The sequence below is a fragment of the Geotrypetes seraphini genome, chromosome 4 (genome assembly GCF_902459505.1).
Source record: "Geotrypetes seraphini chromosome 4, aGeoSer1.1, whole genome shotgun sequence".
Classification (NCBI taxonomy): domain Eukaryota; kingdom Metazoa; phylum Chordata; class Amphibia; order Gymnophiona; family Dermophiidae; genus Geotrypetes; species Geotrypetes seraphini.
In genome coordinates, this window is record NC_047087.1 from 325,516,358 (window position 1) to 325,541,331 (window position 24,974).

A 24,974-nucleotide genomic window follows, 5' to 3' on the forward strand; every position below is an offset into this window, starting at 1 on the left:
ACTTGGCTGAGGGGCTTCGAGGTAAAATTACATTATTCGCTGATGACGCCAAACTGTGCAACATAGTAGGCAACCGCACAACATATGAAAGCACAGTGCCTGACAAAAGCTCAATGCCTGACAGTATGACACAGGACCTACTCCTGCTGGAGCATTGGTCAAAGACTTGGCAACTAAGTTTCAATGCCAAAAAATGCAAGGTCATGCACCTTGGCGGCAAAAATCCATGCAGGACTTACACCCTAAATGGTGAGATCCTAGCAAGGACTGTAGCAGAACGTGACTTGGGGGTGATCATTAGCGAAGACATGAAGACTGCCAATCAAGTGGAGAAAGCTTCATCCAGGGCTAGACAAATCATGGGCTGTATCCGTAGATGTTTTGTTAATCCGTAAGCCCAAGGTCATAATGCCGTTGTACAGATCCATGGTGAGACCCCATCTGGAATACTGTGTACAATTCTGGAGGCCGCATTATCAAAAAGATGTGCGGAAAGTTGAGCCGGTTCAGCGAATGGCCATCAAGATGGTCTCAGGTCTCACGGATCTCCCGTATGAGGAACGACTGGGTAAGTTGCAGCTGTACTCACTCAAGAAACGCAGAGAGAGGGGAGACGTGATCGAGACGTTTAAATATGTCACAGGCCGTATCGAGGTGGAAGAGAATCTCTTTTTCCTTAAAGGACCCACGGCAACAAGAGGGCATCCGTTGAAAATCAGGGGTGGGAAATTTCATGGCGACACCAGAAAATATTTCTTCACCGAAAGGGTGGTTGATCGTTGGAATAATCTTCCACAACAGGTAATTGAGGCCAGCAGCGTGCCAGATTTTAAGAAAAGATGGGATTGGCATGTGGGATTTCTTCATGGAGGTAGTTAGGGGGTGGGCCATTAGTGTGGGCAGACTAGATGGGCCGTGGCCCTTTTCTGCCGTCATGTTCTATGTTTCTAAATCACTGAATACCTCTACATGGATGGGAAAAAGGGGCAATGTCTGGAAAGCAGTATATACTAATGCTTGAAGTATGGGAAACAAGATTCTGGATCTAGAAGCTGTGATGGAAGAAGAGGAGTTGAATATAGTGGCAATCACAGATTCTCTACAAGGATCCTGGATCTTGGGTGATCATCTGGCATCCAGTGATCACTGTTTGGATGGGGGTTTACATCAAGGAATTATTGTCTAGGTGGGAACATCCTTTTAAGGGCAATTGAGTTCGACTTCATTTATAGCTGCCCCTCTTATTGTTTTTATAGTTTATTAAAAATTTGATAATATACTTTACATTACATTTTAAAGCGTTGTACAATTAAAATAAAAAATAAATAATGAATAAAAAAACAATACATACTAAGGGGGGGAAGGAATAGAACAAAAGGGAAGAGTGGGAAAAATTACAATTCTTAAAAAATATATAAATAAATAAAAATAACAGAGGAAAGGATTGGGAAGAGTTTTAAAATTGATAAAAAATAAGGATGTATTAAGATTATATAGGATACATCAAGATTGGATGGGATACATTAATCATATGCATCCTTAAAAAGGAAGCATTTTAAGCTGCGCTTAAACTTAACCAAATTTTGTTCTACTCTTAAATGTAATGGTAGTGAGTTCCAAATAGAGGGTGCTGTTACAGAAAAAATGTATGAGCGACGAGGGCCGATTACTTTTAGAGAGGAAACATTAAGGGTAAATTGTTATAAGGATCTTAAGATTCTAGGGCAGCGATGGCGAACCTATGGCACGCGTGCCAGCTGTGGCACGCGGGAAGGTCCGCAATTAAGATATGCGGCGCGGCGGGAGGCGAGTGTGCCGGTGTCTGCTTTGCAGCTCACCTGCAACAGGGTCGGACTGGCCATTGGGAGGACCGGGCATTGTCCCGGTGGGCCGCGGCCCATCCTCCTGTGCTGGCTGCAGTCCTGTGAGTGGATGTTTAGCCTGCCTGTCTTCCCCTTAGTATCCTATGAGCCAGGCAGTGTGTGAGGGGGAAGTGGGGGGAGGAAGAGAAGCTTCACACTGAGTCTGTCACAGGAACTCAGTGAGGCTGTAGTGTGACTCCACATGTGACATCTGTAATCAGGAACAGTTCCTAGTGCTCCCATGCTAGAGAGGTGAAGATATGGGGGGATGTTAATGTGTCTAATAATGTGCTCCTCTGTAAAAACCTCTGTATCTTCCATGGGGGACATGCTAAATTCGAGGAAATAAAAAAGCTGCTTATGATGATTGCATAGAGAAGTTCAGTAAGCTGAGAGGAGGGCTGGGCTCTCTGTGAACAACCAACACACTAATCCTCTGCGCTGTACCTTATGGAAAACTCAATATAGCAAAAAACAGTAAAGTGTATATGTGGCCCTTCACAGTGCTTTTGTAAACATCATAATAAAATAACAAAGGCTCCAATAATGAAAAATAAAAGTCCTTTTCCCATACACTCAGGTTGCACAAGTCCGGTTTTCACCCGGACAGTATATTTTTTGACCAAAACGGATGTCTACAATTAGTAAAATTCCCCAATCACATATTTTTTTATGGGGACGGATTTGTATACAGCACTTCATTAGATTTTTTTATTATACAAATTTTATCTTTTTGTAGACTTGAAGTCTTGAACAAAGAAAATGAGTACAGAAAAAAAAGCAAAAACAGATAGTGGAAGACCATTACAAGAGGCCTGGACAGAGACATATGGAGTGATTGAACGCAGTGGGAAAGCATTGTGTATTATGTGTAATGAAAGTGTTGTGTCTCGCACATCAAGTGTCAAACATCACTTTGAGACCAACCATAACAGTGTTGCTGAACTTGGTTTAGCTCAAAGAAAAGAGTTCCTTGTAGGAAAATTAAAGAAATATCACTCCCAGTCTCTTAGTTTTAGCAACTATCTTTCAAAAACTAATCATCTTACAGTTGCCAGCTTTCAAATTTCACTGTGCATGGCAAAACATGGTAAGCCCCTCTCTGATGGAGATTTTATCAAAAAGGCAATTTTGGCTGGGAGTAATTCACTCTTCCATGATTTCCAAAACAAGGATAAAATTGTGCAGCGCATCTCTGAGATGCCGCTAAGCAGAAATACTGCAAAAGATAGGGTTCTGCGAATGGCTGCCGATGTTAGTCAACAGCTTACTTGCGACTTACAAAAAGCACCCTTCTACTCCATGTGCTTGGATGAAAGTACAGATATTACTAACCATGCAAGACTAGCGCTCATTTTGCGTTATGCTACTGGTGACATCATGAGAGAAGAGCTGGTAAAACTGCTGTCTTTGCCTGGAAGAACACAAGGGATAGATATCCACAATGCTGTGATGGAGGCTTTTTCATCACTAGATATAAGTCCAGAAAAAGTGGTTTCAGTTACTAGCGATGGAGCACCTAGCATGGTGGGGACAACATCAGGATTCATTCATTTCTTTGCTAAGGAAGCAAAACATCCACTGATTCAATTTCACTGAATAATACATCAAGAGGCTCTCTGCGCCAAAGAAAGCAGCAAAAAACTTGACGATGTCCTCAAAGATGTAACAAAAATGGTGAACTTCATCATGGCGCGTGCTCTTAATTTTCGACAATTTCAAGCACTTCTTGATGAGGTTCAGGCACAATATAACACTTTACTGATGTACAATAATGTCCGGTGGCTGAGCAGAGGACGAGTGTTAGAGAGATTTGTGGCCTGCTTGGAAGACGTTAGGCTATTTATGAACGAAAAGGGGGAAGACTATCCTCAACTCACCAACATGGCCTGGCTTACCAACCTCATGTTCTTTACAGATTTTACTAACCACTTTAATGTACTAAACAAAAAATTACAAGGCATGAGAAAAACAGCAGAAAGCATGTTTAGTGACATCAAAGCTTTTGAGAGAAAATTGCATGTTTTTGAAAAAGACCTTGAGAGTGGACAGCTAAAATATTTTCCCAACCTAAAAATACATTTGGATAATTCTACAACATTTGTGGACAGTCATAAAAAACACCAGGAAATCCACAAAGCATATTCCACCATTGTAGCCGAAGCAAAGGAGAATTTTAGTAAAAGATTTTCTCAGTTCCGTAAGATGGAGACAACCCTTTCATTTATAACTTACCCAGAAAAGTCCACATTTGAAGATCTTGATCTTTCCTGCTTACAGTAGTTGGATATTCAAAATTTGGAAATGGAGCTACTGGAATTTCAAGAAACTCTATCTGGAAAAGTAAATTCAATGACCTGCGTGCGGCTCTTGAACGTATTGAGTGTGAAAGGGTGACAAATGAAATCACTGCTAGCAGTTCTGAAAATGAAATCCTAAAAGCGTGGAATTCTCTGCCAGACAATTTTAAGTCCATGAAAGCACTTGGGATTGCTCTTCTTACTTTGTTTGGGTCATCCTATGCTTGTGAGCAGCTGTTTTCGGCTTTGAATCATATAAAATCTGATGCTAGAAACAGATTAACGGATGACATGAGTGCTGCATGTGTTGCTCTGAAATTAACGCACTATGAGCCAAGGATTGACAAGTTATCAGCATGCATGCAACAACAAAAATCACATTAATTTTTTTCAGAGCATGCCCAATGCATATGTTTACATGAAGCAGTGTTTGCAGTTAAGACACTTTCTAAGTTATTTAAATATTATTTAAAGATGTTATTTAAAAAAGGGACTTTACATGGCCCTGTTGTATTCCAATCTGGAATTTCCAATAAAAACGGTTGGTTTAATTGAAAGCTCTTTTGTTTTCTTTACATCATATTATTAGAAATGTAATGATTTAACTATTTTCTAATTTGATTGTAAATTTTACAAAAAAACATGTATAGACTCTTTGGGAATACACACCGAGTCTTGACACAGTTAACAGTTTTAAGAAGTTTATCTTTTTTTTTACTCAGGATACATTTGACATGTTATGTGAATAATACATTTAAAATATATTGTGTAACTGAATCAAATTCTTCCTAAATTCATTAAATTGAATGAAATCATTAAAACATTATAAATTGCCAATAAATTGAAATGAAAACCAAAGGATTGTGAATCAAATTGATTCTCTGACAATACAAAGATTCCAACCTTTAAAAATGATGTTACATAGTTCAGGCAACTTTATAAAGAGTTTTTATATACTAAAATCTTGTTATTAAGGTTTAATTGACGTGCTGGCACTTTGAGGAAATTCTTTGGTTTTGTGCGGGCTCAAAAAGGTTAGCCATCACTTTTCTTGGGGGATCATATGCAATAAGAAGTCTGTCAATAAATGCTGGTGCATTAATCTGTCAGGTCTTAAAAGTAAGGAGGGCGATTTTATAAATGATCCTATGATGAAGGGGAAGCCAATGAGCATTCTTCAACACAGTAGTAACGTGATCAGATTTTTTTGAGATAGTGATAATTTTTATTACTGTGTTTTGTACAAGTTGAAGGCGTCTAATGTCCTTTTGGTATAAACCTTTATATAATGAATTACAGTATTCGATTTTAGATATTATGAGAGAATGAATTAAGATCTGGAGAGATTTAAGGTCAAGGAGAGGAGCTATCATCCTTAACTTATAGAAACAGTTTTTGATGAGAGCACTAATTTGAGAACGATAAATAAGATTGTTATCAATGAGGATTCCTAGGATTTTTACTGTTGAGGAAGATTCTAATGGGATTTGATCTTTTACTTTGACTATAGTAGTTCTTGCCCCTTTTACCTTTTGTTCCAGTTTGTCTTTGTTTTAAAAGTCTCCAAAAACTATCGTTATTGTTAGATGACGCTCTGTCATCTTAAATTTGTATTTTAGCTAAAGTATGTTTTTATGATTTTGTCCGCCTAGAAGGTTGATTGGGGGAGCGGTATAAGAAATTTTAAATAAACTTGAAACTTGAAGTGTTATAGGCAAAACTGAAAGGAGCGATTATAAGGGCGATGAGCCTTTTTGTGAGGCAAGTAAGTAAAAGTAAGAGGAAAAGAAGACCTCTTTGGTTCTCAAAAGTAGTAGCTGAGAAAGTAAGGTATAAGAGGTTAGCTTTCATAAACTACAAAAGATCGCAGAAAGAGGAAGACAGGCAAAAATATATGGAAAAGTTAATAGAGGCTAGTCGTGTAGTCAGGAAAGCAAAGATGCAAATGGAAGAAAAAAATAGCTGACACAGTAAAACGGGGAGACAAAACATTTTTTAGATATATTTTGATAGGAAGAAGTGTAAAAATGGCATTGTGAGACTCAAAGGTGAAGGGGAGGAATATGTAGAAACTGATAAAGAAAAGGCTGAATTGCTTAACAAATATTTCTGTTCTGTGTTCACAGCTGAACTGCCGGGAGCGAGACCGCAAAAGATAAATGTGAATAGGGATGGAGGAGTAATAGACCCTGATCGATTTTCAAAGAGTTGTGTTCATGAGGAGCTAGCTAAAATAAAGGTAGACAAAGCGATGGAGCCAAATGGTGTACATCTGAGGGTGCTGAAGGAACTTAGGGAAGTTCTGGTAGCTCAGTTAACTGATCTTTTGAACGAGTCTCTAGAGTCAGGAGTAATACCAGAATACTGGAGAAGGTTGGATGTGGTGCCTCTCCACAAAAGTGGAAGTAAGGAAGAAGTAGAGAATTACAGGCCAGTAAGTCTGACTTCTGTGGTAAGCAAATTAATGGAAACACTTTTAAAACAGAGAATGGTCAAGTTTCTGGAATCCTGGATTACACTACGGAAGCAATATGGATTCACCAGAGTTAGGTCTTGTCAGACAAATCTGATCAATTTCTTTGACTGGGTGACCAGAGAATTGGATAGAGGATGTGCACTAGATGTGGTATATTTAGATTTTAGCAAAGCCTTTGATAGTGTTTCACACAGACGTCTAATAAATAAACTGAGTGCCCTTGGGCTGGGTCCCAAAGTGACGGGCTGGGTCAGGAACTGGTTGAGTGAAAGGCGACAGAGGGTAGTGAGCAATGGAGATCGCTCTGAGGAAAGGGATGTTACCAGTGGTGTGCCTCAAGGTTCTGTTCTTGGGCCTGTTCTTTTTCACATTTTTATAAATGATATTGCTGAAGGTTGTCGGGTAAGATTTGCCTCTTTGCAGATGATACCAATGTCTGCAATAGAGTAGACATGCCAGATGATGTGAATAACATGAATAAAGACCTGGCGAAACTTGAAGAATGGTCTGAAATTTGGCAGCTAAAATTTAATGCTAAGAAATGCAAGGTCATGCATTTGGGCTGCAAAAACCAGAGGGAACGGTACAGTTTAGGGGGTGAAGAACTTAAGTGCATGACGGAAGAGTGGGATTTGGATGTGATTGTATATGATGATCTTAAGGTGGCCAAACAGGTTGAAAAGGTGATGGCGAAAGCTGGAAGGAAGCTAGGTTGCATAAGGAGAGGTATGACCAGTAAGAAAAAGGAAGTATTGATGCCTCTATATAAGACTCTGGTGAGGCCTCATTTAGAATATTGTGTACAATTCTGGAGGCCACACCTTCAAAAAGATATAAAAAGGATTGAGTCGGTCCAGAGAAAGGCTACTAAAATGGTATGTGGTCTTTGTGATAAGGCATATGGCAGTGGTCTCAAACTCGCTGCCTGGGGGACACATGCAGCCCGCCAGATATTATTTTGAGGCCCTTGGTATGTTTATCATAATCACAAAAGTAAAATAAAACAGTTTCTGATCATATGTCTCTTTAGCTATAAATTACAAAATTATTATTAATACTTAGCCAAAAGGAAAGGTTTATAAACTATAAAGAGTTTTACCTCATGCAAAATTGTCATTTCTTTAATAAGACATTAACTATTTTTTTTCTGAGGCTCTCCAAGTATCTACAAATCCAAAATGTGGCCCTGCAAAGGGTTTGAATTTGAGACCACTGATGTATGGGGACAGACTTAAAGATCTCAATCTGTATACTTTGGAGGAAAGGCGGGAGAGGGGAGATATAATAGAGATGTTTAAATACCTACGTAATATAAATGCGCATAATCTAATCTAATCTTCATTTTATATACCAAATCTACTCCCTAAGGAGCTTGACTCGGTTTAAGTTGTTATAAAATAAAACATAACAAGTAAAAACTGTGGGATAAAAATAGAAGTTGGTTAGATTAGATGGATGGAAAAAGTTAGAGAAAAGTATGTTGGATTACTTAAAATTACTATATGACAGCTAAAATCAAATTAACTATGTGAAGACAACCAGGTTTTTAAACTTTTTCAAAATTGAAATAATTGATTTACCAGTCTTAGAGAATCTGGAAGTCCATTCCAAATTCTCACCAATTTAAAAGTAAAAGAATTACTAAGCTTCCCAGTGCATTTAATACCTTTCAGAGAAGAAAATGCTAATTTGTGAATTGTTGTTATTCTTGAATAGCAGGATCTAAAGGAATTCACACTAAGGGGAATCATAAGAACATAAGAATTTGCCGCTGCTGGGTCAGACCAGTGGTCCATTGTACACAGCAGTCCGCTCACACGGCGGCCCCAAAGTCAAAGACCAGTGCCTTAACCGAGACTAGCCCTCCCTGCATTCATTCTGGTTCAGCAGGAACATGTACAACCTTGTCTTGAATCCCTGGAGGGTGTTTTCCCCTATAACAGATTCCAGAAGAGCATTCCAGTTCTCTACCACTCTCTGGGTGAAGAAGAACTTCCTTACGTTTGTACGGAATCTATCCCTTTTTAATTTTAGAGAGTGCCCTCTCGTTCTACCTTGGAAAGGGTGAACAACCTGTCTTTTTCTACTAAGTCTATTCCCTTCATTATCTTGAATGTTTCGATCATGTCCCCTCTCAGTCTCCTCTTTTCAAGGGAGAAGAGGCCCAGATTTTTTAATCTCTCACTGTACAGCAATTCCTCTAACCCCTTAACCATTTTAGTCGCTCTTCTCTGAACCCTTTTGAGTAGTATCGTGTCCTTCTTCATGTATGGCGACCAGTGCTGGACGCAGTATTCCAGGTGAGGGCGTACCATGGCCCGGTACAGCGGCATGATAACCTTCTCCGATCTGTTCAGGATTCCCTTCTTAATCATTCCTAGCATTTTGTTTGCACTTTTCGCCACTGCTGCGCATTGCGCGGACGGCTTCATCGACTTGTCGACCAGTACTCCCAAGTCTCTTTCTTGGAGGGGTCTCTCCAAGTACTGCCCTGGACATCCTGTATTTATGTATGGTATTTTTGATACCAACATGCATTACTTTACACTTATCCACGTTGAACCTCATTTGCCATGTCGCTGTCCATTTCTCAATCATGGTTATGTCGCGTTACAGATATTCACAATCCCCTTGCGTCTTTACTACTCTGAATAACTTCGTATCATCTGCAAATTTAATCACCTCACTCATTGTACCCATTTCCAGATCATTTATGAATATGTTGAAGAGCACGGGTCTAAGCACTGAGCCCTGTGGCACCCCACTGGTGACTTCCAGTCCGAGTATTGTCCATTTACCCCCACTTTCTGTTTCCTATCCGCTAGCCAATTTTTAATCCACGTGAGTATTTCACCGTCGATTCCATGACTCTCAATTTTCCGAAGTAGTCGTTCATGCGGAACCTTGTCAAACGCCTTCTGAAAATCCAGATATACAATGTCGACTGGGTCACCCTTGTCTATCTGCCTGTTTACTCCCACAAAGAAGTGCAGCAAGTTCGTCAAACAAGAATGTCCTTTACTGAAGCCATGCTGACTGGTCCTCTTCAGATTATGTTTGTCAAGGTGATCAATGATGCAGTCTTTTTTTTTTTTTTTTTTTATGTTTTCACATTTACAGATCAAGTAAACACTTGTACAGAAAGTTGGTTAGATAGAACAATTCTCTCAAGGTATAAATCTTAATACTTTGATGGTCCTTAAAAGGAAATAAAATTAAAAGGACATTAATAATTTCATCTAACACAGCTCAAGTCCTCAACTTAAGATCCAAGATTTCTTATAAGCGAGAAAAGAAGGTAAATTATAATCGGTTAAGAAATATGCTAAACATAGTGCTGAGGTAGGAGATACTTATTAAACTTCTAGAGCACTTATTGTTGTTCCGCCATCTATTTGGGACATAGCCAAGAAAGCAATTAACTGATAAGGTAAAAAAAAACCCACATATTTAACTTAACGGTGGCATGTAATACACTTACAAGGATATCTCAGGTAAAAAGTCCCCCTAACAGAATGACCCTTGGTCTCAAAAGAAGAAAATCTCGACGTCATTTTTGAGTCTCTTTTGAAAGATCAGGATACATTTGAACTCTTAGTCCTAGGAATTATTTTTGTTTATTTTTAAAGAAAAGCCTCAATAACCATCCTTTATCAATCGAAAGAGCTACAGTTAATATCAATGTAGACAGTATTACCATATCCTTATCAGACGTCAACAAGATTTCCGATACATTTAACATTGCTTGATCAGTTTTTTTCTGTAGATGAGGCCCATTTTTATTTGGGCGGTAGTAAACTTGAGAGAATGGAGGTAATGTCTCTTCAGAAACTTGTAAAATTTCTACCAGGTATCTCCTAAGCATTTCCCTAGGAGTTACCATTGTCAATCTTGGAAAGTTAATAAGTCTCAAATTATTATTTCTTGAAGCATTCTCAAGCACTTCCAACTTCTTTCTAAGATTAACATTATCCTTAATAGGGCCTCTTGGATTTGTTTCACTTCTATAACATCTTGGTCAAGCTTTTGAACTAAAGATTTTGAAGCTGTCTGATCTTCTTTTATATCTTTAAGCTACTTCGTGTGTTTGAATCAACTTGTTGTCTATATAATGGAAATTGGGGCTAATAGTTTTAGCAAAATTATACACTAAGTTCCATAGAGATTCCAGAGTCACCTGAGTAGGCTTCTCCCATATAGGAAATTGTTGTTGAGTGTAAAAATGCTCACCCTGAAGGAAAGTTCCTTGGCTTTGCTCCGTCTGGTTTGTTCCACCACCACTTGCTGACAAAGCCTCCGAATCTTCTGCAGAGTTCCCCTGTTCAGGGAGTTCTGCCTCCACTCTCTCCACCATGCTGTAACCTGCCTCAGGAGTAAGGACTGCCTCCAGCTTCGGGGTTACCTCGCTCCCTAGAGAGCTAGTGATTCGCGGCTGTGGAGTTGGGGCTCGTATGTCTGGGCTCAAGGTAGTATTCGGCCCAGGAGGTGCAGAGTCGGTTTCGCTTAACCCCGGTGCTCTCAGTGGGCCAGCTCCAGACAACAGACTTGTAACTCCCTGCATCCGCCGCAAAAGATCTTCAGTGTTGCCGAGAGTAGGCACAGCAGAACGCTGCAAGGCACCAGAAGCGCTCTTGCCACTCCTCTTCGGCATGGTGCAGGAATTGAATCGCAGAAAGCCTCCACGAAGGAAGAAACAAAGAGAAGATCTGAACAGAAATGTGCGTACTTCTCAGCATGTCTTAGCAGCAGCCATCTTGGATCCCTAATTACCCAATGATGCAGTCTTTTATCAGTGCCTCTACCATCTTTCCCAGTACCGAGGTCAGACTCACCGGTCTGTAGTTTCCCAGATCTCCCCTCAAACCTTTTTTGAAGATTGGCGTAACATTTGCCTCCTTCCAGTCTTCTGGAATCTTTCCCGATTTGATCGACAAGTTGGCTATTAGTTGAAGCAGTTCGGCTATAGTCCCTTTCAGTTCCTTGATGACCCTCGAATGGATGCCATCCGGTCCCGGGGATTTGTTGCTCTTAAGTCTATCAATCTGCCTGCATACTTCTTCTAGACTGACCGTCAATCTTGTCAGTTTCCTGTTTTCACTTCCAGCATATAGCCTGTCGGGTCAAATAGAAACATAGAAACATAGAAATAGATGGCAGATAAGGGCCCACGGCCCATCTAGTCTGCCCACCTTAATGTCCCTCCCCTACCTTTGCCCTGTGAATAGATCCCATGTGCCGATCCCATTTGGCCTTAAAATCAGGCACGCTGCTGGCCTCAATCACCTGTAGTGGAAGACTATTCCAGCGATCAACCACTCTTTCAGTGAAAAAGAATTTCCTGGTGTCACCTCGTAGTTTCCCGCCCCTGATTTTCAACGGATGCCCTCTTGTTGTCGTGGGACCCTTGAAAAAGAAGATATCTTCCTCCGCCTCGATGCGGCCCGTAAGATACTTGAACGTCTCGATCATGTCCCCCCTCTCTCTGCGCTCCTCGAGCGAGTATAGCTGTAATTTGTCAAGTCGTTTTTCGTATGGTAGTTCCTTGAGTCCCGAGACCATCCGGGTGGCCATTCTTTGCACCGACTCCAGTCTCAGCACATCCTTGCGATAATGCGGCCTCCAGAATTGCACACAGTATTCCAGGTGGGGCCTCACCATGGATCTATACAATGGCATAATGACTTCCGCCTTACGACTGACGAAACCCCTTCGTATGCAGCCCATGATTTGTCTTGCCTTGGACGAAGCCTGCTCCACTTGATTGGCAGACTTCATGTCCTCACTGACGATTACCCCCAAGTCTCGTTCTGCTACCGTTTTTGCTAGGATCTCGCCATTAAGGGTATAAGATTTGCATGGATTCTGGCTGCCCAGGTGCATAACTTTGCATTTTTTGGCATTGAAGTTGAGTTGCCATGTCCTAGACCATCGCTCCAGTAGGAGTAGGTCGTGCATCATGTTGTCGGGCACTGAATCTTCGTCTGTTGTGCATTTGCCCACTACATTACTCAGTTTGGCGTCATCGGCGAATAATGTTATTTTACCTCGAAGCCCTTCTGCCAAGTCTCTTATAAAGATGTTGAATAGGATTGGGCCCAAGACTGAGCCCTGTGGTACTCCACTAATCACCTCCGTCATTTCGGAGGGGGTGCCGTTCACCACCACCCTTTGGAGCCTACCTCCAAGCCAGCTCCCAACCCATTTCGTCAATGTGTCACCTAATCCTATAGAACTCATCTTGCTCAGTAACCTGCGGTGTGGTACGCTATCGAATGCTTTGCTAAAGTCCAGGTACACGATGTCCAGGGACTCCCCAATATCCAGCTTCCCCGTTACCCAGTCAAAGAAGCTGATCAGGTTGGATTGGCAGGATCTCCCCTTAGTAAATCCATGTTGTCGGGGATCCCGTAGATTCTTCTCATCCAGGATCTTATCTAATTGGTGTTTGATTAGAGTTTCCATTAGTTTGCTCACTATCGATGTTAGACTCACTGGTCTATAGTTTGCTGTCTCCATCTTTGAGCCTTTCTTGTGGAGTTTGAAAACCACACATGCATACTTGAACTGTATCCTATGAAGGACCGGAAGCCAATGGAGTTTTCTCAGCAATGGGACAACCAGTTTTAAACTAAAATTGAATACAGAAAAGACAAAAAATTTTTAGCAAGTCCAAATGACAAAATAACTAAGAAATTGCTTCACCTGAATGGTCATGACTACCCAATTTTAAAATCTATAAAAATACTGGGAGTCATTTTAGACTCTCATTTAACTGGTAGAGCACACAAATTTGGTGGTGAAAAAGTGCTTTTATACATTATGGAAGCTAAAGACCATCAAACACTATTTTGATTTCTTAGCCTTTAGACTGTTGATGCAGGCATTGGTATTATCCATATTGGCTACTGTAATATTGTCTACTTGGGCGCACCAAAGAAAGTTGTGAGAAAATTAAGAATAGTGCAGAATACGGCTGTTCGCCTGATTTTCAGACTGAAGAAAAGTGATCCTATCAGTCCTCATTACCAATCATTGCACTGATTGCCAGTGGAGGCACGACTAATGTTTAAATTCTCATGCCTCTGTTTTAAGTCAGTCTGGGGATTGGCACCTACATGCCTGCTATCTCATTTTGTGCTATATAATCCTGTAAGGGTAACCAGGAATTGCAACCTATTTGCTTAACCAAAGATTTTAGGCTACAAACTTAGGTCTTTTCAAGCAAGCAAACAACAGTCCTGGTTGGGTAATTATATCAGTGGAGCCATGCTGTCCTATGGTGCTTTTAGAAAAGAAATCAAGACAATATTATTTGATAAATGTGTCTCTTTATCTGTGCTTTCATTTTTAACATAATTAATTTTATTCCATTAATGTTAAATTTTTAATGTCTTTATTACAATAGGTTATATTCATTTTTTACTATTTTGTATTTCACTGATTGTCCAGTTTTATTTCTCTTTTGTGGAAACCGCCTAGAATTCTTTTGATTAAGGCAGTATAGAAAAATAAAGTTATGTTATGTTATGGTCGTACTTTCTCTTTCCAAAAATAAGTTTGGCCGCTGTATTCTGTATTAACTGGAGACGATCTAAACTGCCCTGTTTAATACCCAAATAAATAGAATTACAGTAGTCCAACTGGGCCAACACAATGGATTGTACCAGTAATAAATAATGTTCTTGATAAAATAGTGCCCTGACTTTCCTCAGCATGCGCAAACTAAAGAAACATTTCTTTGCTAAGGAATTTATCTAGTCACTAAAAGTGAGAGAGGAATCCAGAATAATACCCAAAACTCTAGAAGTGAAGTCAAGTTGTAATATAATATTTGATTCCAATGTAATATTAGTAAGGAGATTAACTAATCTAGGTCTGATCCAAAGCAGCTTAGTTTTTGAAGCATTCAGTTTCGCCCAACTCTGGAGCTTAGAGATACAGCTATCTATGCCTGTAACCAGGTCACTGAAATCATGTTTGACTTCCAATAAAATAAAAATGTCATCCGCATGGGTAAAAATAGATTTTGCAGGTGAAAGGCAGAAATTTTTTAAAGATGTCATATAGATATTAAATAAAATAGGTGACAAAGGAGAACCTTGCGGCACCCCACATTTGGGAATCCATGAAGATGAGACCTGGCCCTCTAAGCATACCTCATAAGAACATCGCAAAAGAAATTTACTATACCAATCTAAAACCACATGGGTTAGTCCTATGTTAGCCAACATATGAATCAAAATATTTTGATGAACCACATCAAATGCGGCAAACAAGTCAAATTGTAATAATACTGCATATTTATTCTGTAACTGTAAATTTTGAATTTTTGCAATTAAAGATATCAAAAGAGTTTCTGTACTGAAATTAGGTCTAAATCCATGTTAAAATGGTAATAGAATAGAAAACTTCTCTAGATAGTTGGAAAGTTGTTTGGAAATAATAGATTCCAACATTTTTGTCAGTAGAGGTATATTTTCAATAAGACAATAGTGGGAAGAGACTGAGGGGTCCAAGTCAACCCCTTTCAACAAAGATGTTAGAACTATTTTACCCATCTCAAATGAAAATTGGCCATTACTGAGAGGTTGATTTAGTAAGGAAGTCAACCAAGTGATGGCCTATAAAGGAATATTACCCTAAAGCTAGGAAGGGAAGGGATCCAAAGTACAGCTACACCTTTTCAATTTTTCACATAATTTTAGGACTTGAAGCTCTGAAACAGGATCAAATGCCTTCCAGAGATGGTCTGTGAAGATTAGTGTAGGTTCATTAGAACCTAAAGTAAAATCATCAAAATTAATGGCTGGAAAAGTCTCTTTAATTTGAAAGGAAACTCTGCAATGAGAGGGCATAGGATGAAGTTAAGAACTTAAGAATTGCCACTGCTGGATCAGACCAGTGGTCCATCGTGCCTAGCAGTTTGGAGTAGCTAGCAAGCTTTTTCCACCCATTTATATTGGTTTATTTCTCTGCTTCTCTCTTGTAGGTATAATCAGAGGGTTTCACTCTCGATCCCCAATCTTGGGAGCACCAGCCAGCAGGAATATACAGTCTCTTCTGTGCCAAATACATCCCAGAGTTATGCCAAAGTGATCAAAGAACATGGGTAAGAAAGGAACTAGTAATAGTAAACTATGGCAGATAAAAACCTGCACAGTACAATAAGTTTGCTCATCAAGGCGACCAGAGCCACATCTGGTTGTAGGACTCTTCGAATTTATTTAAAATTTGATATACTGCCTATCTAAAATGTCTATTTATCACTTCTATAGTGCTGTAGGGCATATTCAGTGCTGTACATTTTGACATTAAATAGATGGTCCTTACTCACAATAGTATTTCATACAAAAATAATAAATAAAAATATTCAAGACACTAATAAAGGAAAAAAACAAGAGGGAAAAATAAGAATGAGAACTTCATTGTTTTGACAGAAAAGAGGGGAAGGAGAAGGGGAAAAGGATGTTATTATGTTGTGATAGCAGAGGAATAGGGCCTATTATCTCGCTCTTTCATTATTTATAACTTTTCTATACCGTTTAAAGAGAAGGCTAAACGGTTTACATCAATAAAAACAGACATAAAGTTAAAAAAAAAAAGCCAAATTAAAATTTTAAAATCTCCATAATTAAATTGTTTCTTCTGTTCAAGTTGTGATGAAAGTTTAAGATAAGAAAGATAACAAGAATCCCTTCAGGGATAAACATCAGATATAGAACAAACAAACATCTTACACCCTAATCAAACAGGTTTCAGGCAAAATCATTCCACCGAACATTCCCTGATAGGTATGACATCCTCGATACTTTACCATTTGGACCACCATTCCTCTGTACTTCTGATTTCATTAGACCTCTCGGCAGCATTTGATACAATCGATCATAACCTTTTACTAAATAGATTAGAGTCTATTGGTATTTCAGAGCAAGTTCTTCAATGGTTTAGGTCATACTTTGACAATCGAACCTCTATAGTCTTTTTCAACGATTCTATTTCTGCAAGTTTTTCTAACTCTTATGGTATTCCCCAAGGTTCTATATTATCCCCCCTTCTCTTCAATATTTTTCTTTCACCCCTTTTGACTCTTTGTCAATCTATCGGTTTTACAGTATACGCATATGCTGACGATGTCCAACTCTTACATCCCATCGACCCCAATAATCAATCCGAAATCGTTGCAATTAATGACAAACTCAAACAGATCCATCTATGGTTGGACAACAATAGACTGTCCTTAAACATTAATAAAACCAACACGTTACTTTTCCCTTGGAAAGAAAATCACAAAATATCTGTTCCTATTACTATCCAAGGAGTGACGCTCAAACAAATTAACAAAATTCGGATCTTAGGTGTCATCCTCGATGAAAACTTAACTTATCATGACCACATCAGTTATGTGGTCAAAGCCTCTTTTTACAGACTTCGTCAAATCCGTTCTATTTCAAAATTTCTCTGTGACAAATCTTTAAATATACTAATTCACTCATTGATCATTGCAAAAATCGACTATTGTAATGCTTTATTCAAAGGAATGGCCCAAAAAGAAATCAGAAAATTACAGATCATACAAAATACATCTATTAAATTAATTATGGGGGCCAAAAAGTTTGACCATGTAACCCCTTTATTACAAAAAGCACATTGGCTCCCAGTGGGACATCGAATATTATATAAGCTATCTTTACTCACCTTTAAATCGTTATTATCCAAAACTCCGTCATTCATTTATAAAGTTCTAATTCCATACACCTCTCAAAAAACTTTACGATCCAATCAACAACTTTTATTGGTCATTCCCTCCCTCAAAATCATAAATACCAGAAGACAGTATATTTTTTCTGTCACAGCTCCACAAACATGGAATTCCCTCCCACTTTATTTAAGGGAGGAGAAAAACCTCGATAAATTCAAAAGTCAACTTAAGAGTTTTCTTTTTAAAGACGCTTTCAATTCTTAATTGAAATGCTAATTACTCTTTACAACTCCCTTTCATTTCAGTCAGCTATAAATAAAAATTTTGTTTCCCCATCCATTCTATGTTTTTACCCCATCGTCCCCTCCTTTCCTATTTTAAATTGTATTTCTTCCCCCTCTATCCCAATGGTTCCTGTCTATATTTGTCTTGTTTTTTAAAATGATTTTTTAAAATGATTTTTAGAGTTTTATTATATTACTGTTAATTTTATCATGTATTTTCTGTAAATGTAAATCGCTTAGTAGTTACGATAGGCGATTAATCAAATAACGAATAAAACTTGAAACTTGAAACTTGATAGCAAAGGTAGGAAGATAATGAATATATTTGGATTGACTCTTAGGATTCACACCCTTCATATGTAGCTCTTTCAGCACTGAAACTGATGTCAATAATATGTATGAGACACCCCTTGCCTGGGAAACCTGAAAAGACACTAATATATATGGCCTATTAGTATGTTATCTATTTTTAATGAACTGTAAACCGAATCGAGTTCCTTTGGAAAATGATCTGGTATATAAACTGAAGATTAGATTAGATATATGGATAATAAAGATGATATAGAAATGCTCAGAGTTACAGTAAAAATAATACTGCTTGGTTAAGCATTACTGACAAATGCTAAAGTTTTTTTTATAGATATTTGCTCCAGAATAAAGGAAGTACCTATGTCCTAGAGCAAGTGAACAAGGCCAGCTATTCAACTTATTTATAAATGATCGGGAAATTGGAACAACGAGTGAGGTGATTTAATTTGTAGATGAGACTAAACTGTTCAAAGTTGTTAAAACGCATGCGGATTGTGAGAAATTGCAGGCAGACCTTAGGAAATTGGAAGACTGGGCATCCGAGTGGCAGGTGAAATTTAATGTGGACAAGCAATGAATTAATTGTATCCATTTGAAATGTTGGTTCTCAGAAAGAGAATATCGTTGTCAAAAGACAACCAGGATGTGTCATCTCTGAGATCCTGTAACATAGAAACATAGAATATGACAGCAGAAAAGGGCCGATGGCCCAACAAGTCTGCCCACTCAAGAACCCTCCCTCCCAACTAGCCTGCCTATTCAAGAACCCTTCTTCCCTGGAGTATCTATCGTTTGAGCATAACTCTGTATTACTCCCCCTGTTTGTCCCATCGACTCTTGAAGTCAAGCACGCTACTGGCCTCGACCACCTGGTGGGGAAGATCATTCCATCGATCAATCACCCGTTCGGTGAAGAAGTATTTCCTGGTGTCACCATGAAATCTTCCTCCCTTAAGTTTTAGTGGATGCCCTCTTGTTGCCGTGGGACCCTTTAGAAAAAAGATTTCCTCCTTCACTTTGATGTGATCCATGATGTATTTAAATGTTTCTATCATGTTCCCCCTTTTTCTGCGCTCCTCGAGAGAATATAAGCGCAGTCTGATCAGGCATTCTTCATATGGGATGTCTTTAAATCCTGAGTCCATCCTCGTGGCCAATCTCTGTATCGACTCCATTCTCTTCACATCCTTTTGATAATGTGGCCTCCAAAATTGGACACAGTACTCCAGGTGAGGTCTCACCATGGATCTATATAATGGTAGTATGACTTCTGGCTTTCGGCTGAATGCAACCCAGCATTTGTCTGGCCTTTGCTGAAGCTTTCTCCACCTGATTAGCAGCTTTCATATCTTCCCGGATGAGAACTCCCAAGTCCCTTTCTGCAGTAGTTCTTGTTAAGTTTTCACCGTTCAAGGTGTATGTTTTGCATGGATTTCCGCTTCCAAGGTGCATTACTTTACATTTCTTGGCATTAAAGTTTAGTTGCCAAGTACTGGACCATTTTTCCAATACAAGCAGATATTGCTCCATAGTGCTGGGCCTGGTTGCATTGTCAGGTTCTGATGCCCTGCCCACAACGTTGCATAGTTTAGCGTCGTCGGCAAATAGTTTAATTTTGCCTCAAAGTCACTGAGTCATATCTCCTACAAAGATATTAAATAGCATCAGGCCCAAGACTCTCAACGTTTTTGAGGGGATACTGTTTACCACTACTCTTTGAAGCCTGCCGCTAAGCCAGTCTTGTACCCATGCTGTCAGTGTTTCTTCTAGTCCTAGCGAGTTCATCTTGTTTAATAACTTACGGTGTGGAACACTATCAAAGGCCTTACTAAAGTCCAAATACACTATGTCCAGGGACTCACCCTCATCCAGTTTTTTTGTTACCCAATCAAAGAAGCTTATCAGGTTGGATTGACAAGACCTTCCCTTTGTAAAGCCATGCTGGTGGGGATCTCTTAATCTTTCATCATCCAGAAATGTGTCTAATCTGTTCTTAATCAATTTTTCCATGAGTTTACTCACTATTGATGTGAGACTCACCGGTCTATAATTTTCAGCCTCTGACTTACCTCCGTTTTTGTGGAGCAGGATAACATTGGCAGTTTTCCAGTCTAGGGGTACTTTTCCCTTGCTCAGGGAAAGATTGAAAAGCACGGCCAACGGCTCTGCCAGGACATCGCTCAATTCTCGAAGTACTCTAGGGTGTAGATTGTCCGGGCCCATAGCTTTGTTCACTTTTATTTTTGATAGCTCACGGTAGACTTCGCTTGCAGTATATTCCATGTCCCGGAATGGGTCTTCCGAACCCCCCCCTTGTCTGTAGCTGAGGATGGGAACCTGGCGCTTCGCAGGTGAAGACTGAGCAGAAGTAGTTATTGAGTATTTCTGCTTTGTCTAGTCGCTAACGTATTTAAAAAAGGATTTCTCCCCTTTCTTTACCTGCCTAGCTATGTTTTCTTCCATTCGGAGTTTAGCCTCTCTGACTGTCATTTTAACTTTTCTGGATTTAGCCATAAAGGTTTCTTTAGCTTCCGATTGCTGTGATTGTTTGTAGGTAATGAACGCTTTTTTTTTTTTTTTTTTACTAGTTCTGAGATCTCCGCAGAGAACCACTGTGGTTTGTTGTTCCTGCGTCGTTTGCTCACGGTTTTTATGTATATGTTGGTTGCTTCTAGCAGGGTAGATTTCAGAGTCGACCATAGTTCCTCTATATTATCTGTCGTGCTTTGATTTTGCAGCACTTTGTAGACGTAGTCCCCCATGCCCTGAAAGTTAGTTCCTTTAAAATTTAGTATCTTAGTCAACGTATTTGATCTAGTGGTTCCTTTCTTGAGGTGGAACCACACCATGTTGTGATCGCTGGATGCCAAGGTGTCTCCCACCGATACCTCTGTGACACTGTCACCGTTGGTGAGCAATAGGTCCAGGATTGCCTGGTCCCTGGTGGGTTCCAATACCATCTGCTTGAGGCATGCTCCTCACATGGAAGCTTGTATCCTCTTGCTGCTGCTGGTTGTAGCGGAAGGCTTGTTCCAGTCCACATCGGGCAAATTTAAGTTTCCCACCAGCACTGTATCTCCACGCAGTGTGATGGTCTCAATGTCTTCTATTAGCTCATCGTCTGCTTGCTCCTTTTGTCTAGGTGGTCTGTATACAACACCAGGGGCATTTGTTATTGCCCCTGTCAAGATTCACCCAGAGGGACTCTCCCGTATACTTGATGTCTGTGATTTTAGTAACTTTGATGTCATCTCTAATGTACAGAGCTACCCCTCCTCCTGATTTGCCCTCTCTGTCTCGACAGAGTAAGTTATATCCTGGTATGACCATAACCCATCCGTGGGACTCTGAGAACCATGTTTCAGATATCGCCACTACATCAAGGTCGGCGTTTCTCATTTCCGTTTCCAGTTCTAATCTAATCTAATCTAAACTTTAAGTTTATATACCGTATCATCTCCACGAATATGAAGCTCGACACGGTTTACAAGAACTTAAATAATAGGTAGAGAAGGAGAAGGTTTACATGAACTTATATGTAGAAGGGAGGAAAAAAGGGGGGGAGGATAGAATTACAATCTGGTGAAAAGCCAAGTTTTCAGTTGTTTGCGGAATAATTGGAGGGAGCCCTGGTTCCGCAGCGGGATGGTGAGGTCGTTCCAAAGTCCTGTGATTTTGAAGAGAAGGGATTTTCCCAGTTTGCCTGCATAGTGAATGCCGCGTAGAGAGGGGAAGGCTAGTTTATACCTTTGGGTGGTTCTGGAGGAGTCGGGACTTGAGGAGTTGTAAGATAGTGGGATAAGGGGAGGAAGGATGCCGTGAATGATCTTAAAGGCCAGGCAGGAACATTTGAAATGGATTCTGGAGATCATTGGAAGCCAATGAAGTTTGGCAAGGAGAGGGGAAGCATGGTCAGATTTGCGTTTTGAAAATCAATTTGGCTGCAGTATTCTGGATTAGCTGGAGTCTTTGAAGACTTTTTTTTTTGATAGATTTAAGTAGATGGCATTGCAGTAATCTAGTTTCTAGTATTTTGTTGCCTAAGCTACGGGCATTAGCATACATGGTTGTCCATTCTTTCTTTTTGTATGGAGTATTTTCTGACTGAGATAGTTTGTCCCCTAATCATGCCTTTGTCACCCCTTCTGATGCCTCGGTCTCCTTCAGTGTCCAAGCGATTTCTCCCCCCTGACCTCCTGTCCATGCGAGTTTTCCCCACTGACCCCAAGATGGAGTCTACATCTCTTCCTTTGTCCCCCACTCTACCGACTTGATTGCTTACCTCAGATACAAAGTCCCTGTCTTTCGCTCTGCCTTCTTCCCTCCCTCTGTCCCCTTTAGTATTCGTGCGATTTCTTACCTCTGAGTTACTTTCCCAACTTGTGTGAGTGTGGGTCCCCTCCCCCGACTCACCTAGTTTAAAGCCTTTTGAAGCAAGTGAGCCAGGCGTCATCCCAGGACGTTCTTCCCTCTTCTGGTTAGGTGTAGGTCATCAGGCCCCTGCAGTCCTTGAAGCGCTTCTCCATGGTACAGGAAGCCGAAGTTCATCTCCTTGCACCATCCCCTTAGCCTCTCATTAGTCCTCTTGATCCGTTCTTCTCTGGCTCTCCCTTTGTCTCTTACCAGTAGGATAGAGGAGAAGACCACTTGCGCTTCCATTTGCTTCAGTTTCTCTCCTAGGGCTCTGAAGTCTTCCTGTATCTTCTCCGGGGAGTTCCTGGCGGTGTCGTTTGTCCCAACGTGGATGAGGAACATTATTGGATAGTGGTCTTGGGATTTGATTATTTTTCCTATCCAGGTATTCACATCCCGGATCTTGGCTCCTGGTAGACAGCAGACCTCTCTTGCTTGTAGATCAGGTCTGCATACCGGTCCCTCGGTTCCTCGCAGCATAGAGTCCCCAATGACAACTACTCAGAGCTTCTTGGGGGGGTACTGATTCGTTACTTCTTGATTTGGGGGTCATCTGCTGGGTTTCGAGATTGCACTCCTGGATGTCCTCCTGAGTTCTGCTGGTGAGACTTTCTTGTAGGAGCTGAAATCTATTGCTCAGGGTGATCTGCGGAGTTGATGTAAGGTTGCTGTGCTTGCTTGAAGATAATCTAGAGGAGGAAGACCGCCTTCTGTGTTTGCTTGCAGAGGTGACTAGTTGCAAGGTATCCTTGTCTCGAGTCTCTTCTTGTTTGCTTGCAGAGGTGACTAGTTGCCAGGTATCCTTGTCTCGAGTCTCTTCTTGTTTGCTTGCTGAGGTGACTAGTTGCTAGGTGTCCTCGTCTCTAGTCTCTTCTTGTACCCCAGTCGATACTTCCAATGCTGCGGGTCTGACTTCTTGCCCTTGCTCGGAGACCTGAGATAGTTCTAGGAGGACTCCATCGATGAATGCCTTGCTGTCTTGGATACTCCTTAGCCGCTGCACTTCTTCCCTCAGACTTGTCAGTTCCTGTAGGATGTCTCCGTTGAGCTGTTGCTGGGTGTCCTCTTCCGTCTGCACAGAGACTGAGGTCTTCAGGTGGGGGTCAGCTTCGGTCTGTATAGAGATCTCTGCCATCCGTCGGGGGGGGGTGGTCTTCCTCAGTCTGCACGGAGATTGGGCCTTCATCTGGATCTCTTCGGCAGCCGGGATTGTTTTTTTTTTTTTGTTCGTTTAGCAATAGTAAGCAATACAATAGGTTATGCTATTATTTCTTAACAACAGATAGCCCCCTTTTTTTTTTTTTTTTCGTTTTGCAATAGGCTATACTTTTGGTCTTATCACTAGTTTGATTTGTCATGCAGTAGATTTGTGTGGTATCTGTACTGTACAGATACCACACAATTGCTAATCTTTCCATCGAAGAAGTTCCTTGTTTATCTGAAAATTGTCATTGTTCCAAAGTGGTGCCGACAAAGTGTGAGACCAAGGCAGTTTGAAGAATTTCTCAATTTTAGCAACAGTTTGCTTTGCACTGTGGATTATAGGATTATCATATTTGTTGTTGTATTGAAAAGGTATGAGATGGAGAGGATGGTCTGCGTGCCTGTGAGACTCCCATGTGAACCACATTGGTGTGTAACTGGAAGGAACAGGAGTAATCCAATACGAAGTCTGTTGCATGATGTAAGTGGAACGGTAGTTATGGAAATCTGGAAAATTAACTCCCCCACAATCCTTGCTAGCTTTTAATTTGTCCAACGCAATTCTGAGGAGTTTAGAGCACCATAGAAAGGTAGTGAGTAGTTTTTCAATACTGACGTATAAGGCATTTGGAAATAATATTGGAATCATGTTCAAGAAATAATTAATTTTTGGAGCCACCATCATCTTTATTGTGCTCAATCGTTACCACCAAGAAAGGTGTAGGGGGAACCAAAGAGATAAGAGATCTTTAACCAGTGATGTCAACTTTGAAGCATTCAACAATAGAGTTTCGGCAATCGTTGGAGCAAAGAAAATGCCCAAATATTTCAAGGTATTGTCAGACCAGGTGAAGTTGAAATGTTCAAGTTCATGTTTGATTTCTGGGTGATTGAGAGATAATATTTCAGATTTTGATTGATTAAGTTTATATCCAGAGACAGTGGCATAGGCTTGTATAGTATCTAGTATATACGGAAGTGAAGTAGGGGTGGTGTAGAGAAGAATATCATCTGCATAGGTGGAATATTTCACAGTGAGGGAGTCAACAGTAATTCCTTGAATATTAGTGCTATTTCTGATACTTAGAAGCAGAGGTGCCAGTGCAAGATTGAATAATAATAGTGACAGCGGGCATCCTTGTCGAGTGCCTCGACTGGGATGAAAAGACACCGATAGTTGATTGTTGATAAGAATTCTGGTGGATGGATCAATGTATAAGACTTTGATCATGTTAATAGCAGACTCAGAGAAATCAAAATGATACAGGACCTGAAAGAGGAAAGTCCATTCTACTCAGTTGAACGCCTTTTCGGTGTCCAACCCGATGGCGATATGTGGTGTGTCCAAAGATTCCATTCTATGTATGATGTTAAAGAAAAGTCTCGTGTTGTTGTGAGACAGACGGCCATGCATGAAACCTGTTTGCT

At 40.3% G+C, this 24,974-nt stretch overlaps 1 protein-coding gene across 3 annotated transcripts in view; it reads left to right on the plus strand.

The window, feature by feature from the left end:
- ABRAXAS2 (abraxas 2, BRISC complex subunit) overlaps positions 1-24,974 on the plus strand; it is a 209,065-nt gene that overhangs the window by 134,642 nt on the left and 49,449 nt on the right. For all 3 annotated transcript variants that reach the window (XM_033943580.1, XM_033943579.1, XM_033943577.1), the window contains exon 6: positions 15,628-15,747. In XM_033943580.1, coding sequence (XP_033799471.1) covers positions 15,628-15,747 — 120 coding nt within the window. The remainder of the gene's footprint in view (positions 1-15,627; positions 15,748-24,974) is intronic.